The sequence below is a fragment of the Uncinocarpus reesii genome, genomic scaffold (assembly GCF_000003515.1).
Source record: "Uncinocarpus reesii 1704 scaffold_2 genomic scaffold, whole genome shotgun sequence".
In the NCBI taxonomy this organism is placed as follows: domain Eukaryota; kingdom Fungi; phylum Ascomycota; class Eurotiomycetes; order Onygenales; family Onygenaceae; genus Uncinocarpus; species Uncinocarpus reesii.
The window spans coordinates 3,749,893-3,767,757 of NW_003052499.1; the positions used below are offsets into that span (position 1 = coordinate 3,749,893).

A 17,865-nucleotide genomic window follows, 5' to 3' on the forward strand; every position below is an offset into this window, starting at 1 on the left:
TTCTTCCAGCACCAAATGGCAAATGAGATAAAGGATAACCCGGGATACCCTTCCGGTCATAGGATCTTTGGAAGATTGTTTGGTAGTAGGGTGTATCCACAAATCTCACAGACAGGTCTCTCTTCTGGATTTCCCTGCACTCGATACGGTCGCGAGGGCGGCCCCCGGTCGCAGTTTCTGTGATACAACGGAGTTTTCGCGACTGTGTAGCGTCTTCTTGAGGTGAGTCGAGGCTAAGCCGCTTGATCTGACAAGGCCCTGCCACATATTTCGCAGCTTTTACAGCAATTGTTTCATCGTCACTAGGTCGAGGCCAAGTCGCCGAAACATACTTGTACAGTCTGTTGTAGAGGAGTTTGGGGACATGCTAGTCACCACATGACTTTTTCAATGTGTTCCAAATCCACCCTTCTTACAACATCCACCATTGAACCATGGAACGGGAGCCTCTCTGTCCTATAAGCTCCAATATTGAGTGTAATAAGGAGCTTAGTCCAGCTATGAGAGAGGGGCATGAATAGCAGCCTACATGTGAATTCTCAAAAAGACCATTTATACTACTCTCTACTGAACACTTTTGAGAACCAATTGCATAACCAAATCTTGATCTGGCTGTCTGAAATCTCTCTTACCTCTAGAGCAGAGATCAATCCTTCAATATATAAAGCAAAATTCTTTAATGACTTATGAACTCCTCAAAACTGAGCTTGAATTGAGTGTGTGTTGGAAAAAACCTTATACAACTACATTCAAACCACTGGATATGCCAAATGGAAAGCCCAAAAAACACCTAAAACTCACACCAGAGATAGCCCTGAAGTGATACAACTGAATCTTGAAATATAAGAACTGAACATATAAAGAATGGTTAAAGATTATCTGGTCAGATGAGTGTTTGATTGAGCTTGATTCTGAAAAGTGGAATAAGTGGGCATTTTGACTAAAAGATGCAACATAAATACAGCTTCAAATTCAACTTCGAGGTAAAAGAAACCACAAATTGCTCTGCAAAATCCTATTTACACCGTTCGGCTTGAACCATCTCCACACTTCCCCCCGCAACCATTTATTCCCTTGAGCACTTGGCTCGGCGTCCTCGCATAGCTTGGAGGAACATCAAGGACAGGGTTTCTATCAAAGAAGTTCCTAGGGCGGAGCAACAAAGTCATCGGCTCAGCGGGCATGATGGGGAAGTCCTCGGGAGATGGGAAGTGAGTGATGCCAAAAGTGTGCCAGAGCACAACATCGGTGTTTTCGATGGATTCGTTCTCGGTTTCCGAGATCCACATTGGCAGGCCATGGGAAGGTTCGCCAGACGTTTGGGGAACGTGACGGCCGGCCGGGTGAATTTGCTCATCGGAATCTGCAAGGTTGGTTAGACTTGGGATTCCCTTGGAAATATCAAGAGACAATGGGATAACACTGACATTTAGTTACGTGGACTGCATGTCTTGCAAATCCAGCTCGCTTCCAAACCAAACCGCCTTCCCTGGGCAGCAACGATGGGACCTCTCTGCTCACCAGCTTATAGCTGACAGGCTTCTTGCTATAACGGTTCAATTTGTTTGTATTCGCCATTTCCCATGTACGGCTAGTAGAGCCATCATAGTCTGACATGGCTTCCTTGGGGGTACTAAATTTAGTTTTCTTGGCATAGAAGGCATTACCATGCTTGTTCTCTGCGCTGCCGACTTCACCAGGCCCTCGAACAGCATCAACTTGAAAGACGGTGTTATTCGATCCGTCGATGTTGGGGTCGACACGAAGGCAGAATAGATGCTGATGATTGTGAGCGTTGACACCAGGATACACTTCAGTTCCCCAACCATATGTATCTTCACCGGGGTTCATGGCATAAGTATTGAGAATACCGGTCAGTTTAATATCAAGCTGCACAGTGCCGTCCTGGTGGAAGATCCAGTAGACGCAGTACTCGTAGTTTGCCGCGGTGAAAATATGCGAAATAATGAGTTTGCGGCCACGAGTCACAATAACTGAATCGTCACGGAAATCGGTATGTTTGAACAAAATTCCGGCATCTTCTTCGTGGATACAAATAGCATTCTTGACAATAGTGCTTGCACCAGCAGCGTTGACGAAAGCCGCATCCATATAATGGATAGCACCTTTACAGTCACAGCCAAGCGTCAAGCTATTCGTCATATATCCGCCACCATATTCACCCAAGTCGAAAGCATGTTTGCGCTGATGTGGGTGTTCTGGGTTTCCGTAGGGAACAACCATCTCGGCCAGAGAAAGGCGGTAAAAGACTGGGCGCACTGTGCCTTTATCGTTGTATGTGATATTATTCAGCACGATACCCTCCCGGTAGTTGAAGCCAACGTGAATGTTCCAGTTCTGCCACTCGATGTGCTTGCCGTTGACTTTGAAAGAAACACCATCAGGCTGAGTAATGTTGATTGTAGCGATGTCATTACGGAAACCGCCTTCCTTTTCAATTGCATCGACATGATAGTTAATGGGAGCCGCTTTGCTGATCGGTCTGCGAACTGGTGGGACATCAATATGGATGAATTCCTTGGTTTCGGCGTTGAAGATGGGGCAAAAGTCCAGTGGGAAAGCATATTGGCAATCATCGATAGTGGGCCGGTAATACATAAGGGCTTGCTGCAAACGGACGCCATTTCCAAACCGTTCGTCGTATCCAATTGTCCAAGCTGAAATGTCATTTATTAGCTCGTTTTCGTTTGCCAGACACCACAGGCTCAAGTGTACTCACGATCGCAATAGACTTTGTCCATGTCGCTTTTCGGAATCCCAATAATCTCGCATTGTTCGATAATCTTGGGATCCTTTCTCATCAAGGTCTCGACCGACTGCAGGTCCTCCATCGTGATCAATGGTTGCACGCCCGGCGTGTGCTTCCATTCAACAATTTTCTTCTCCGTCAAATCAACTACGCCGTCGTAGACCTTGCCACCGGGCACAATGACCACTGCATCAGCCACTCGATGAGGCCTGGGAGCATTGTGCGGATTTGCCAGCCAGGCCATCATTTCCGACTTTCGCGGCTCCCACAGCGTGACTGCATTGAATCGAACTGAGCCATGTTCTGCACGGATAATGGCCACAGCGGCATCTATTTCCGCTGTGGTGAGAGGATCAAAGGGATGAGGGGTCGGAGATGTCCCATCCACATGAAGGGATAGCTGCTTCAAACGATCTAGCACCATCTTTGCAGGGGGCTTGAATTGGTATTTGGATAGCCCAGAGGAAATTGATCAACACTGTAGGGGAAAAATAGCTGGAGACCGAGAACAGGTAAGAAGGCCAGGACAGCTATATGTAGGACAAAGGCGTGAGGGGAAAGCTGCCATACTATCCGCATGATAGGCGAGCTTGAAGTTTGGAAAGCAACCAACTCCGGCCCCGCAAAGTAGAACTGACACCCCATTGGAGAGTTGTAGAGCAGGAACATCGACGGGTACGAGTTTTAGGATAGAGGTGAGAATCCTCCCAAGCAAAATAGCTGTGGTTGTGGGCATCTGGATCAACGGCTTGGAAGCTTCATCTCCAGTCCGTGGGAGATGGGATATTACCGCCGATATCACCTATCGGCAATAATGGCTCTTGTGATTAGCACGGTTAGGACATTCAGGCCCTCTTTGCCTCTCTGTACGGCGAACGCAATGGGTTGCTGCTGATACGTTTGCCGCCGACGAGCCACATTGATAGATGAAGTAGGGGGATTGTTTTTCCTGATCGGGTCTAGCGCGGATGCCCCTTGATCGATTCTGGAAGCCAGACCCGGACCACGAAATGTGTATCAGGAACCGCGCCCGACTAACAGAATTACGCAATTTCGGAGGTATCAGGTACCAGCCGGGAGATTCTCTATCTCGGCTCCCCGCCCCGCTCGCCGTAACAGTCGGATGCTGGTGGGATCGATGAGTTGGACATCTTTTGCGGGTTGGATTGGATTGCCGGAATGGTGCTACGCAGACATCAAGGAACCGGCTATACCTTACCGATGAGGATAGGGAGATTTGCTGACGGCGATCGCACTTGTAGGCAGGCCTGGATATATAGCCGGCGAGATGCATGGTTTGCCTTGAACTCGGCATGCAAATTGTTCCAGATCACGACCCCCAACTGCTCTGACTCCCCTCACCAATAATGCCCAGGCACCAGAGTTTATAGGGTAGCAAGAGGGGAGCAACACGCACCCCACACTCCTTCCCCGCATGGGATGCATATAGGAGAATGGGATCTATGTACAGCAGAAAATCGGGGAGAATATATATAAGATGAATGTCAATGTTCAATAAAGGTGGCTGAAAACAGGAAATATCACATTTAAAGGGGAGAATCAGGGTCTTTGGCGCCAGGATACCTTTCATGAGAAGTACGCCACTCCAACTTGAATGAGAAACCACTGGATACGCCAGGAACGCACGAATGGTGAAAAAGAGTCCAAGATATATCGAACTTGCACAGATGCATGTAAAACACGAGAGAGAAAAAGAGGCAAAAAAAGCACACTCAGGCAGCCTGCAACAACCTATACAAACAAGGAGAAAACCCAGTACCATGGACAGAATGAAACAAAAAGTAGAACCGAATAAATAGCTATGATCACAACTTGCGCCTGCTCCCGCATGCTGACATGGAAAAACAAGGGCGAAAGTATGAACCAAATACCCGCTTCAAATGTTCCCTTCACCTAAATGCTGTGCCTACCCGGTCATTAAGTTCTCCCCAACTGAAATGCCCCAAATACGCCGCCACCTCCGCCAGGAGTCATTGCGCCAACATTGCTGCTGATATGCGATTGCGGAACTGGAGTTTGATTGCTATTCAAAGCTGCGTGTCCCGTGTTTGGTGTACTCGGCGTCGCAGCGTTCGAATACACCGTGGCACCGTTCAGGTTAGGAGTTTGCTGGGGCTGGTTGCTAGGATGGTATGGTATCGCGGGTATCTGGCCGTTCAGTCCCCATATTTGACCGGAATATTTCGATTCATCAATGGTTCCATTGAACACCAATTGGCGCATCTTCCAGAATATTTCCCCTGTTACAAGCGAATCTGAGCCAGCCTGATGTGCAATCCCTACTCGCTTGACGCCCAGTTCATCCGCAATATCTTGTAGCCCTGATTTCTGCCCCAGGTTGGTTATTATCTGTGCAGCGCCCTGACTGAGCGGTGACCCGTTCACAGTCTGATTCCGACCGGCATGTTTCATGAGGAATTTGATGTCATATAAGGAAGGGAAGAAAATCGAGAGGAGTTTGTGAAATTCTTTTTCATCGTCAGGTAAAGGCTTGCAGAGCATGATCTTCATCAGATAGCCAAAGTCATAGCCAGAATGGAACGAGATCCAGTGTACGTCATCCAATAACACCAATCCAGACGTCATTAGCAAAGCACCAAACTCCAGAGGATCGATTCCATTCTTCTCGTGCATGGTGAAGTCGATTCCGGCTTTCGCTAGCATGCTAGTGGACTCTTGTGCGTACATATCATTCTCAAGAGAGAAAGTAAAATTGAATTGCCAGGTGCACGGCGCCGGAATGAGATGGTTTCCATTGGGCTGCAGGGTACCATCTGCAGGATAGGCAGGAGGAACCTCACCCTCTGCCGAAAACAAGGTGATTCCAAGTTGTATCATTTTCAGTAGGTCAACATTGCACCGCAAGGTCTGGTAGTGGTAGTCTGCTTTTGTTGTAAAAGTACCCATCGGCCGCGCGACAATTCCAGGAAACTCTGTGTCCTAAAAACAAATGTCACTGTTGATATGTCTCTTTCGTGCGAATCCCACATTTTCAAGCAAGATTTGTCCATGTACTTACCATGCTGATATATGGATATTTTTCTACCAATGCACGCAGTGTCTCCATTTCCTGCGCGAGATTATGCTTCCATACATCCCGTATCCTTGATTTATCTGCCTTGCCGTCCATCACTAAGCGCCCATCGTGCACAAGATGCGCTTGCCCCTGCTGAGCCTGCTGTTGCTGTTGCTGCTGCTGCATTTGCGCGCCCCGCAAAAATCCCATTTGAGCAGCATGGCTCGCCAGGCCCGTCCCGCCTCCATCAGGCATACCACCGCCCGCACCCCCGGTGGAAGGGAATCCGGTCAAGGTCATGCCATTCGCGCCAGGGAGCGAGAAGGGATTGATATTTGAATTCGAAGAGCCGGGACCAAATCCAGGATGGCCACCGAGGGAGGAAGGGGGTATCCCGGTACTAGCAGTCTGTGGGTGTGCATTGTGGAGCTGCTGCGATTGCTGTTGCTGTTGGAGATGTGGTTGTTGGAGGTGGGGGAACGGGCCTGCAATGCCGGACGGCCCGTATCGACCGGCAGGCGGTGGCATGATAGGGGGTTTATGCTTTGAGGTCTCTCACAGGATAATATGGATGCTGAAGTGGGATGGGCATGAAGAATCTTTGAACCAGAGGGGCCGGCAAGAGGAACAGGTGGGCTGCGCGGACAGGCTACGTGTCAAAACAGTATGAGTTAGAGCAATTCAAACGTGTGTTAACAGTTCAAGTGCTACGTACAGCACCGGCAAAGATTGCAGGCCAAAATCATTGACAATTGAGACGTTATCGCTTGAGCACCGACAGCTTGCACCGCAGCCGCCCATCGCCCAAGCCCAACCCAGTGCCGGCTTGGCCATATCGGGACTAGCCCAGAAAGAGCAGTCTGTCCAACATCCTGCTTACCTCATCCTCGAACAACATCCATTGAAGGGCATCGGAGGATGCGAATCAATTGATTCAATTCACTGAAAGGAACTGCTACGAGACAGTGATTTTACCGCGGAATACGCCAATTCCCTTTTCCTTTTTCGTCACCTCTGCGCCTGCGCTTTACCTTCCGCCCCTCAATGACAATGGCTCCCCCGAACCTCACCGGATTCGACATGAAGACCTTCAAAGCCGCAGCCAATCCCAAGTCGATATGGGCTCAGAGGGATCCATGGAAGAGAAAGTAAGACTTATATTCATACTTAGCATTCTACGCCTTGGTGCTGGGATAACTGGTCTGACATCGCCTACAGCGAAGCCTGGCGATATAGCGGGCCATTCTCCCGCATGAACCGACTCCGAAACAGCTTCCCCGGCCTTGGAATTGCGACGGTTGCGTTTGCGCTATACTGCGGGTACGAATGGGCGTTTATAAAGGACGAACATCACGGGGAAGGGCATCATTGATCTCCCAGCTAGCGGGTGGACAATAACTCTGGACGATATCCTGTGAACGCGACGATCATTGGTTGTGAAGGGGTGGACCGCGCAGTCCTTTATACACATACCCACTGACTGAGTTGGTTTTGCGGGATGTGTGGGAAACCCAGCGCCTGGCAATGTCGGAAAATACTCGTGAAAGGAGGCCTTATATTTGCATAGGTATCAAAGATGCATTGATTAAGCTTCCACTCTGTTTTTCTCTTTTTTTGACACCTCTGTACATATAAAGCATTCGATGGTGAGAAATGCTTATGATTGTTACAAAACTGCCTTCTTTAACTTTCTCGTTTAGTCCACTGTCGTGGTAATGCCAACATATCTAGATTATGTGCTTGGCCTACATTTCTAGAATACTTTGGAGGCCCATACTTTTGATTTCTCACGCTTATTCCTCAAAAATCAGAGCAACCCCGTCATCACCCGCTGTCACTATTCTTTTCCCTCCTTGATCACCATGCACAAATCCCAAGATACCCCCAGACTGTTCTCCTTCGTCGTTCTCACTGATACCCGCATGGCCTCTCCATTCCTTGAGTAGGCCATATCCAGCTGCAGCAGTTCCACCACGAGTATCCCATCGTCGAACCACACCGTCCATTCCCACCGAAGTTAGTAACCACGGTCTACCCGATGCTGGAGATGCCGGACCGGTAGGTCGTGCTGCCGCCCCGCCTTCTCGAACAAAATCTACTTTAACCACGGCTGATTCTCCATGGGCACCACGGATATGGCGTCGAACGGCGAATCGATGAGCAGCATCGAACAAAACTATTGAACCATCCACGGAGCCAGCGGCAAGTAAGGTAAGGGGGGGTGAAGAGAATGATAGTGTCTCCACACCGTCCGACTGAGCTTGGAGAGAGGCCAGCAATGTTCCCGCACCACCACCCGCGGATGGGGCTCCAGCGCCACCTTTCGATTTCCCCTTTTGCTTCGAAGATTGGTTGGAGTCGGATAACACGCGCGGGAGGCCGACAACTTTGATATGTCCTTCAGCTCCGCCAACTGCAGCAAAAGACCCCGACGGAGCTATAGCGATAGAATATAATCCTCCGTCTACAGCGAATCTCTGATCCTGAGCTGTTAGACCAACAACGGTCTGTGTACCCGCGGATGAAACAATACCAGCAGCCGCAGCAGCACCAAAGACGTCGTACACGTAGAAACTTGCATCTTCCGAGACCGTAGCCAACAGGTTTCCGTCCTGAGTCCACGCACCAGCCGTGCAGGATGCAGTATGTTGAAAAAATGACGCTAACAAGTAGAGTGGTGCTTCCGTATCTTGTTTATCGACTCGATACACCCATACGCTTCCATCATTCGCGCCCAGCGCTATCACATTCCTTTTCTCTTCACTTGTATTTTGCGAAGCAGGGCAAACTGCCAACCAGTTGATCTCCTCCACCTCTTGCGTGTCGGCTAAGAATTCCCACGACAACCCATTCAACGAAGAACTTGTATCCCTCCAGACTCTCAATTTCCCGTCTAATCCGGCCGTAAGCGCGTATTCCCCCAGCGGCTCTGTAAAGCAAACCGCATTTACCGAGTCTGTGTGCCCGTCCAGATGCGCGATAGGCTCAAGCGACTCTCTTTCTTTCCTTGGTTGGGGAGTTGTCTCGTAACTGCTGGGCAACAAAGGTCTGTCATCAGTGGACGTGGAATCGAAGATATATGCGGTATCATCTCCCGAACCGGTTATCACGATGGATGGATGCACCGGATGCTGCGCGATGCAAAATAAGGAATCTGTGTGTTTGTCGAAGTGGGCAGTGGAATCATTTTGGAGGGTGATTTCGAGGTCTTCATCATCGGAGGCGTCTTCCATATGGTGGTCATCGTCTGGGAGGATTTCTTCATCGGCCTCAGCGGGATCGAGAAATGCGTCTTCGCTTTCTTCGGCGTGAGGAGGATTATTTGTGTGTGATTGCTCAGACATGGTGAATGGCGACGTATATAGGACGAGGAAGGGGCTAATAGAAATTTTTCGCGCGAGGAGGGGCAACGCGGGGTGGTAAAAATGAGAAAACCAGCCCAAAAATTCAGTTCAATGCAGAAGATCGTTTCTCCCAGGATAATATCCAGTTAGTTGAAAATCTCAGCTTTAATATATTACTCTAATATATAGTGAATTTGTCAGATGCTGATGGATGGGCATCGAAAAGTGGATTATAAATCTAAACGTCCAGGAATATTTGATCTAATCTTATCTCCGCCCTTCGGCTGACAGCTTCTCTTGGTCTTTTTCTTTCGGCTGGCTTGAAGGCTGTCGCTGGATAGCCAGCCATCCTTTTAAACCGCAATCGATACATCTACTCCCTCCCCCAGTGGAGCCTTCTTCATAACCCGCTGCTGACCGCGCAATCAAAACAATGAGATCAGAACTGCAGATTTCAACCCTCCTGGTCCCTCCGCCTGGTCCCGCGCTGCGCCGACCGACACCTTCCAACCCCGCTCCATCATGCAATCCTCACGTATTCAACGACGCCATGGATGTTCGCACTATGATTTTTGTGAACGAGCAAGGATGTAGCCCCGAGAGCGAATTCGACGAAGATGACCCACGAAGTTGGCATTGGGTTTTTTATGATGGCCGGGCGGACAAGCAGATCCCCATCGGGGTAATACGATTAGTCCCGCCACCGCACCCGTCTCATGAAACCCTTCTTAGGGACAGCGGTGCAAGTCATCAGTTGGAACGTCACGCCGAACCCGAGGAACCGTACGTCAAATTGACAAGGGTTGGACTGTTGCCGGCCTACCGGGGTATGGGATTGAGTCGCAAGTTGGTCGATACAGCATTGGACTGGGCGGCAGAGCATAAGCATGAGGTAGTCTCTGCTGGTTGCAATAAGCAACCCTGGAATGGATTGGTACTGGTCCATGCGCAAGTCCAAGTGGAGGCATTGTACGCGCGTATGGGATTCGTGACTGATGAAAGCATGGGAACATGGGAGGAAGAGCGGATTTTACACGTTGGCATGTGGAAGAGAGTCAACGTACCGCCATAGACTAGCGGATAAGGCGAAGATTGGGCGGTTTATTTAACCGCAGGGCCGTGTAAATAGGAGAGTGGATGGCGACAGCGCGCAATTCATCATTGCAAGTTCATCTTCTTCAATTCTATCTATATCAAAGAGCTGACTTATCCGAATTGCTTGTTCGAAACAAGCATAGAGCTCTTTCTAGAAACGACAAAGCCATTCCGTCTATTTCACCGCCCATTATCTTCGGTCGTGCTTTCCCGAAACAGCCCATCGGAATGAGGGGAGTCAGCCAATCAGCGCCGCTGACGGACAAAGGACCCGCAAATAAAAAGCCGGGCACCAATCACAACATGGCTTGGCACTGGCGCTCCTTCTGCAACTGGCGCTGTTGACTGCCGAACCGACCAAGCGACGACTGCTGGACCTCGGGCTTGGTTGGAATGGGGCTGCGTCCAGGCGGCAGGATGGCTTTCTTTTTGGGAGCTCATCTCTCTCGGTTTGGGTGTTTCTAGTTGGGATCTCAATTTCGAAGTCATCCAGATTCGTGTCTGATCAGTGCTCACCATGGTTTTCCGCGCTCCGAGTTGGACAGAAGAACTGCCGCCGATCCCAGACGATGTCGCTCTGTGTGACTTTATGCTGGACGACAAGCATGGCCGGCACCCATTGGCGTCGTCGAAACACCCGTTCACCTGTGGAATGACCGGGCGGACCTATTCCTCTGCGAAGGTGGCCGAACGCGTTGATGTCCTTGCTCGAGCCCTGGCGAAGGAGTTTGGATGGCAGCCCAACAGGGGAACAGAATGGCAGAAGGTGGTGGGAATCTACAGTTTCAATACGGTACATGCCTTTTCATCGAAGTTATTTGTGTTTGGTCCTGGTTTCTCATGTTGGTCTCCCGCCTTTAGATCGATTTTCTCGTGCTTTGTTGGGCCATCCACCGATGTGGTGGTATCGCGTCTCCCGCCAATGCCATGTACTCTGGCCCTGAACTCGCCTACCAATTGAAAGATTCTGGGGCTCAATGTCTCTTCACATGTATTCCGTCGTTGCCAACTGCCCTAGAAGCAGCTGCGAAAGCTGGTATCCCGAGAAACCGAATTTATATCTTGGATCTTCCCGTCGAGTTTACAGGGGCTGGCAAGGTCCCGGAGGGCATGAGGACCCTAGAGCAGTTCATTGTTGAAGGCTACTCACTACCAAAATTGGAACGATTGAACTTTGCGCCAGGTCAAGCAGCAAAACAAACGGCGTTTTTGTGCTACTCCAGTGGAACATCCGGTCTTCCAGTACGTTGCAATCCGACGCTATCTGATCTGATGCTTGACCGGGTACTTACATTCTTAACAGAAAGGCGTAATGATTTCCCATAGGAACGTCATTGCCAACACTTTGCAAATAGCGACATTTGAAGCGCCCTTTAGAAGGTCTTTGAAACCCGCCGGCACAGACGGCTTTACGGACGTAGGCCTGGGACTACTTCCTCAGAGTCACATCTATTCCTTGGTGGTTATGTGTCATGCTGGGCCCTACCGCGGTGACCAGATTATCATTTTGCCCAAATTTGACCTCAATCAGTATCTTGATACGGTTGAGAAATATAAAATAGCCACACTTTTTGTGGTACGCTCAGCCCTGTACCCGCCTGCATACTGCTCTTGCTTACCAGAGCAATAGGTGCCTCCGATTATTCTTGCGATGCTGAGAAGCAAAGAATTATGCGATAAGCGAGATTTGAGCGCAGTAAGGAGTATTTTCACAGGAGCTGCTCCCTTGGGCAAAGAGCCTGCTGAAGAAATGCAACAATGGAAACCATCTTGGTCCATTAGGCAGGGATATGGTTTGTGCCTTTCTATCCTCACTATGCGGAGTACCGATAACTAATTGTCCCCTTTGAAAGGTATGACCGAAACTTGCACCGTAGTTTGCACTACAAGTGCGCATGACGTTTGGCTCGGCTCGTCCGGTTCAATCGTCCCTGGGTTCGAATGTAAAATCATGTCGCCCGAAGGTGTTGAACTGACAGGCTACGATGAGCCCGGAGAACTGGTTGTGAAATCTCCGTCAGTCGTACTGGGATACCTTAACAATGAGAAAGCAACCAAGGAGACATTCCTTGATGATGGCTGGATGCGTACTGGCGATGAAGCTGTCGTCCGCGTTGCCCCGAGCGGCGTGGAGCATATTTTCATCGTCGACCGAATAAAGGAATTGATCAAGGTCAAGGTACGTGGCACATTTCTGCTGCAAATAAGTAAATGGTCATGTCTAACAAAGGTCTAGGGTTTGCAAGTCGCCCCAGCGGAGCTTGAAGCCCATCTCCTCTCCCACCCTGCCGTTGCGGATTGCGCTGTTATTCCTGTCCCTGATGACAGAGCCGGCGAATTACCCAAAGCATTCGTCGTCAAGAGTCCATCAGCAGGGTTAGATAATGCAGCGACGGCACTCGCCATCCAGAAATACGTCGAAGACCACAAAGCACGACATAAGTGGCTGAAGGGGGGCGTGGAATTCTTGGACGCTATTCCGAAGAGCCCAAGCGGCAAGATCTTGAGACGCTTGCTGCGAGACCGGGAGCGAGAGGCGAGACGCAGAGCTGGCGCAAAGATTTAAAGCTGTATTGAGCGGCAAAGTAGAAAACTGGGCAAATTTTTATTTAATTTGCTTGCCATTGTATATACCATTAGAAGTCTAGACGCACATTGGAAATACACCATTTTGAATTTTTCAATGATCATTTTAGAACAGCAAATTGGAAAGGGTTTTCGTCACACCTTTCACTTGGTAAATGTTTTCGTCTCATTCATCTTACACTTTTCAGTCCAGTTCACGAACAAGGAGGCTGACCTTCCATGATCCTGGCCCATCCCACTTCGATACTGCCCTTTTCGTCGAATGTGCACAAACCGTTGCATCTCGTCCCATTCTCCCAGCATTGATTCATTTCCTTGAGAAGCACATCATAAACCATCAAAATAATTTTGTTAATGGACTTTTATAAGATTTTTTTTGATAGCAAGGTCTATGTTTCCTATGCATTGCATACAGCTCTATAGGAACCCCATAGGATATTATACGGCTTTGCCAGAGTGAAACACGCAAGTTCCACCTATGCTAACACCTCCTTGCCCTCTTTAGGGAAAAAAAAAATAATAAGTAAAAAGGAGAAAAAGGAGGAACGCCAGTAAACGATTCGCCAGACACCTTTCGCTATCCGCCCCCTTCGTCGATCTGCTTCATGGTCATTGACAACGTAAATGGAGCACATGCATCATTAGAGAAATATGGAATGATCGGAGCCAAAATTGAGAAGGCAAACCATGGGAGAGTAAGAACATGACATCCAAAAACCTCCCCTCAATGCCTTCATGGTTCTCCAAGGAGACGAGCGGTTATGTCTCCCATATAGGCCTCTTCAAGCTCGTAATCCTCTCCATCCATTCGGTCGATGCCGACGTACTTGAAGGCGGAAACAACCCTTGGGACATCGAACCCCATACTGCAAAAGCGGTCGATAAGGTCCTTATTATATCCCTCATATCTATCATGAACCCCAGTTAGCTAAAGCGGAAATAAAAGCGCCGAAACCTGATGGAACATACGCAGCAAGTTCCTCTTGTTCCTGCTCCTGCTTTGACTTGATCTCCCGTTCGCGGATTGACGCCGCGGTAGCCCCGCCACTGCTTTCGCCGATATATTTTTGTGGCGCACCTGCATGCAAGACGGCCCATTGCCGTGCAACCCGATCGAATTCCTTTGGGTTTCGGAGCATCATGTTTGCGACTTCCGCGTCTTGGGGATCTTTAGGCTCAGGGGTACTGAGCAGAGATTGAAGTGAGAGCAGGGCAGATTTGATCGTGAGGACCGGGGACCAGGCACCGCTGAGCGTATCAAGGCAAATGGCTCCCTGTGCAGAGAGAATATGACGTGAGTATTGGTTTTGGCGCCTGGATTCTGGGATTTATAGACAGACTTACAGTCTGGCTGCTGACATTCGGATGCCACAACTTGGTGTCAAACTTCATGATCGGAGGGCGGAACGGATAGTCGGCAGGGATCCTAATATCAACGCGATACGTCCCGCCCTCATATGGAGTGCCAGGGGGCCCCCGAAAAGAGCCCTTCAAATGTGTCAAGTCATCCCCGCCACCAACCGGATCGACGGTAACCTGAGAGTGGCTGTCATCGTGGATGTCTGCGAGTTCTTTGGCGATGCGGCGGATACGATTAGAAGCCATGATGAGCCGCGAGGAAGGCTGGGTTGAGTTGGCGAGGGCAGGGGGGATATAAGTCTTCGACCGTAACAAAGGGAATATGCAATAGCCGAGGGTACAAGCAATCGCTCTAGAGGTATTTCAAAGAGGCCTCGAGTCCTAATAATGAAGGTTGATGTTAGTCTTTCTTCTGGGTTCGTTCGATTGTCTCAGAGCGAAGGACAAATGGTGGAAAAACACATGTCACGATGCAGTCAGGCAGAAGCAGAGGAGGGGAAGGGCCAGATACCGTTCGTCTTCGAGATGTAGAGTCTGGGAAATGATAGGCAAAGCGCAAAGACGCACTGGGAAATCTAAGGCTGCACGCCTCGTCAGTTGTGAATCATGGGTGGACCCAAGGAAAAGGACTCGGAAGTGGGAAGCTTACAGCCAGGGTAACTACAAGACAGCCGTGGTGATCAAAGAGGAGCAGTCAATGAAGGTGGACAGGCAAGGAGTGAAAACAAAAGGACGAAAACTTGATGCGCCCAGATCCAGCAAAAACCGCAGTGAGGCGAATGGAGATGTGATGATGCGACCTTCTGCAGCGCTTATGATTTGTTTCTCGTCCAATGTTCACGAACTAACGAACTGACTAGGCTCCCTCTGACAAGGGACGAATGAGCATCACAGGGATTCTCGCCCAGCAGGCAGAGAACCCACGATCTCAGCCACTCTCCATCTCACAGTATTGCTGCCTGCGGTTCTCATCAGCCTTGGATCCTCGTCAAGCAGTCTCGTCCTGAAGGCTGAACCACTATGAATGCAGGTCTTGAGATTCGAGTCAACAGTTACTTTACGGAGTCCAGAGAATACGGATCCTGTCATGGGGAATTCCATTCTGAATGAAATACATCCACCCAGTGAATGATCCAGCATGGTCAAAAGAGAGCCATTAATTCACTACTCCTCAAGGTCCAAAGGGGGCTAAGTTCCATGAAGCCAGTTTTCTGATGTGAATGAGACGAAAATCACATCAGCTATGGAGTTGATGCGATGAAGGGAGCTTTGGGTATATATACCCCCCAAACCTCAGCTTCTTACCCAGCTACAACTTCTTTCTATATGTCGTTGTTTCAGCAGAGGATGGCACCGCTTGCTGACTTGGACTTGAGCCTTGCAAGCTTGCGGTTGGCGATGGCAGGCAGATCGATGCGATGAGAACACACCATGGTGTTGAAGGAGCATCAGATCTCAGAGTCTCACTCCTATCGGCTAATCATATGTCCAGAATTTATCCGATCGGAGTGTTCCGTGGATCTGTTTATTATTATTCTGTTTCTCTCAAAACAACTTTCTTTTTCTTTGGTCGCACACATCATGATGATATCCTCAACCTTTATATTTTGAGATAATAATGCCGCGAAAGCCAAACCAAACGATGGAACGACGAAGCGACTCAGCCATGGATCTCGAATATGGCATATGTCATACGCACCTCGGACTCGACGCGAACTCTCCTACTCCCGGGCCGCGATGGGAGTCAAAATACAGTCATCTCGAGTACGTCCTGTATTCTTTTCACCATATACTCCTCTACAAACATAAATATCGCTTCGCTACCAATACCATAACTATCACCGACTATCTCGATTATCTACCAAAGACTACGCCCGATAACAAGCCCTGTGACATACAAAAACAACTCTAGCCGCAGATTTAAAAAGGCGTCCGGAACTACCGGCGCCATACAGTATATGCTAAAAAGGCCCTATTGCTGATAGTAATTAAACTAGTAAGTCGAATCGCTACTCTGTGTGTTGACGCCTTTTGATAGTCATCGTTCTACGCTCCAAGAGAGATGAATGCTCTCTTCCCCGTGTGCTTCGAGCACAGTATAGTGCCTTGAGCAATACCACCTATACCAAGCCTGTTCGAGTAATTTGATACCCTTTTCTTGCCGTTCACCTCGATCTCTTTACTGGGATATATACCTCTTGATATCGTGAATATGTCTCTGCACTTGTTACAGTCATTTATAACATTTTGTTCTCTATTCTCGCACCCTCGTCACTTAACCCCCCTGTTTTCATTACACCGTTCAGTGAATGCTTGTATTGCAGCTGTGATCAACAGCTCCTTAGCGCCACTTGCTATATATACATAAACCCTTTCGGCTTCCGGGGTCGTCCTCCTTGCTTTGCTTTCCCTCGCATGGTTTTCTAGCTTGTCAAGTTTCCCAAGGATTTCAAACTAATCGCCCAGTTTTTCTCGATTCTAACACAATCTCTCGTTGCAGAAACTGATATACAAAGCGCCATATTTGTACGGGCCTGATTCAAAAGGGATATACTCTTTTGTTTCTCCAGAAGCTGCGGGCTATCAATATTAACCTCAACATCCCGTCCTTCTATCCACTGGTTTTCTTGAAGCCATGGCTAAGGCTAAGGTGCTTGTGGATCAAAGCAGCGACAAGAAGCAGGCTATTCAAAATGGCGGAATAAGAAAAGCCCGGAAGCCGAGAAAGGGTAAGTTCTGATATAAAAAAATAGTAGGTTTGTATATATACTAACTGCTATTTGTAGTGGCGAACGGGAATAGATAACATCGTACATTAGAAGATCCGAAAGCACGTCAGATGGAGCTTCCGTTAATAGTCGTGACACGCTTAGATCACCTATCGCTACCTTACCTGACAATGCACAACGACCAGAGGCAACTGGAAATCCACCTGCGTGGGCCGTTCACCGCCCCGAGCTATGCGACGCCTTGCCATGGTTTCGCTCAACTCAAGGAGGCTGTTACTTTTCAGACGGCATTGCGTATGGTGTATTAATAGATGCAGATGCCGGTAAACGGGCATATTTAGACCACGAAGTGATAATATCTCGGGTGTAAGTTTGTGTTACAGACCCGGTATTTCCTTCACTAACTCATATATAGTGGCGGAGGCTGTGGGAAAGAGAATGGTGAACTTGTCCTCAAGAAAGATGTTGACGACAAGAATCATGCCTATGTGGCTTTACTGTTCAACCTACAGCATGGTATTCCTGTCATGCTCATTATCGGTATGTTCTCTCTGAACGAGCTATGGCCTTGACCACGATGGTAACATCTATGCAGGTGATAACAATGAGATATGCGAAACCAAGGTCCCACATCGGTACAACGTGATGGACTATTTCCGGGTGACGGATATTTGGTGCGAAAAGGTCAACGGTCACGTAGGCGCGCAAGTCCGTTTCGAAAAGCTCAATCTCGAGTCGACAAGTTGGTGGGCGGTTAAAGGCCTCGAAAGACCACTTCCTGTTGCTGAACGCATGGATGCTAAGCCCGCAGAGCGTGGAATCTGCGCTGCCTGTGGCGAGGCAAACTATCAAATTTATGCTCAAGGATGGATGTGTTTAACACCAAATTGTCCCCAGTTCTGGACTATCGACGGTCGACAACCACCAAAAGAGTTGACGTTCGCC

The 17,865-nt window shown here is 48.9% G+C and overlaps 7 protein-coding genes across 7 annotated transcripts; 3 read left to right on the plus strand and 4 right to left on the minus strand.

Moving 5' to 3' along the window:
* Nucleotides 1–1,019: 1,019 nt before the first annotated feature.
* UREG_04256 (peroxisomal copper amine oxidase) lies at nt 1,020–3,194 on the minus strand (the record flags this gene model as incomplete). The annotated part of the gene is made up of 3 exons (XM_002544693.1): nt 1,020–1,363; nt 1,428–2,678; nt 2,741–3,194. 3 exons carry the CDS (start codon nt 3,192–3,194, stop codon nt 1,020–1,022), a joined length of 2,049 nt encoding a protein of 682 aa, XP_002544739.1.
* Nucleotides 3,195–4,708: 1,514 nt separating this feature from the next.
* Nucleotides 4,709–6,335, minus strand: UREG_04257 (CCR4-NOT transcription complex subunit 7; the record flags this gene model as incomplete). The annotated part of the gene is made up of 2 exons (XM_002544694.1): nt 4,709–5,673; nt 5,807–6,335. The coding sequence occupies 2 exons, from the start codon at nt 6,333–6,335 to the stop codon at nt 4,709–4,711; spliced, it is 1,494 nt and encodes a 497-aa protein (XP_002544740.1).
* A 1,265-nt stretch (nt 6,336–7,600) lies between these two features.
* UREG_04258 (uncharacterized protein) lies at nt 7,601–9,151 on the minus strand (the record flags this gene model as incomplete). The annotated part of the gene is made up of 1 exon (XM_002544695.1): nt 7,601–9,151. The coding sequence occupies one exon, from the start codon at nt 9,149–9,151 to the stop codon at nt 7,601–7,603; it is 1,551 nt and encodes a 516-aa protein (XP_002544741.1).
* Nucleotides 9,152–9,584: 433 nt separating this feature from the next.
* UREG_04259 (uncharacterized protein) lies at nt 9,585–10,223 on the plus strand (the record flags this gene model as incomplete). The annotated part of the gene is made up of 1 exon (XM_002544696.1): nt 9,585–10,223. The coding sequence occupies one exon, from the start codon at nt 9,585–9,587 to the stop codon at nt 10,221–10,223; it is 639 nt and encodes a 212-aa protein (XP_002544742.1).
* A 540-nt stretch (nt 10,224–10,763) lies between these two features.
* Nucleotides 10,764–12,812, plus strand: UREG_04260 (uncharacterized protein; the record flags this gene model as incomplete). Its single annotated transcript, XM_002544697.1, has 6 exons — nt 10,764–11,039; nt 11,108–11,488; nt 11,550–11,822; nt 11,877–12,039; nt 12,124–12,425; nt 12,483–12,812. 6 exons carry the CDS (start codon nt 10,764–10,766, stop codon nt 12,810–12,812), a joined length of 1,725 nt encoding a protein of 574 aa, XP_002544743.1.
* A 753-nt stretch (nt 12,813–13,565) lies between these two features.
* UREG_04261 (uncharacterized protein) lies at nt 13,566–14,437 on the minus strand (the record flags this gene model as incomplete). Its single annotated transcript, XM_002544698.1, has 3 exons — nt 13,566–13,740; nt 13,802–14,106; nt 14,177–14,437. The coding sequence occupies 3 exons, from the start codon at nt 14,435–14,437 to the stop codon at nt 13,566–13,568; spliced, it is 741 nt and encodes a 246-aa protein (XP_002544744.1).
* Nucleotides 14,438–16,826: 2,389 nt separating this feature from the next.
* UREG_04262 (uncharacterized protein) lies at nt 16,827–17,492 on the plus strand (the record flags this gene model as incomplete). The annotated part of the gene is made up of 3 exons (XM_002544699.1): nt 16,827–16,920; nt 17,106–17,286; nt 17,336–17,492. The coding sequence occupies 3 exons, from the start codon at nt 16,827–16,829 to the stop codon at nt 17,490–17,492; spliced, it is 432 nt and encodes a 143-aa protein (XP_002544745.1).
* Between the last annotated feature and the right edge of the window lie 373 nt (nt 17,493–17,865).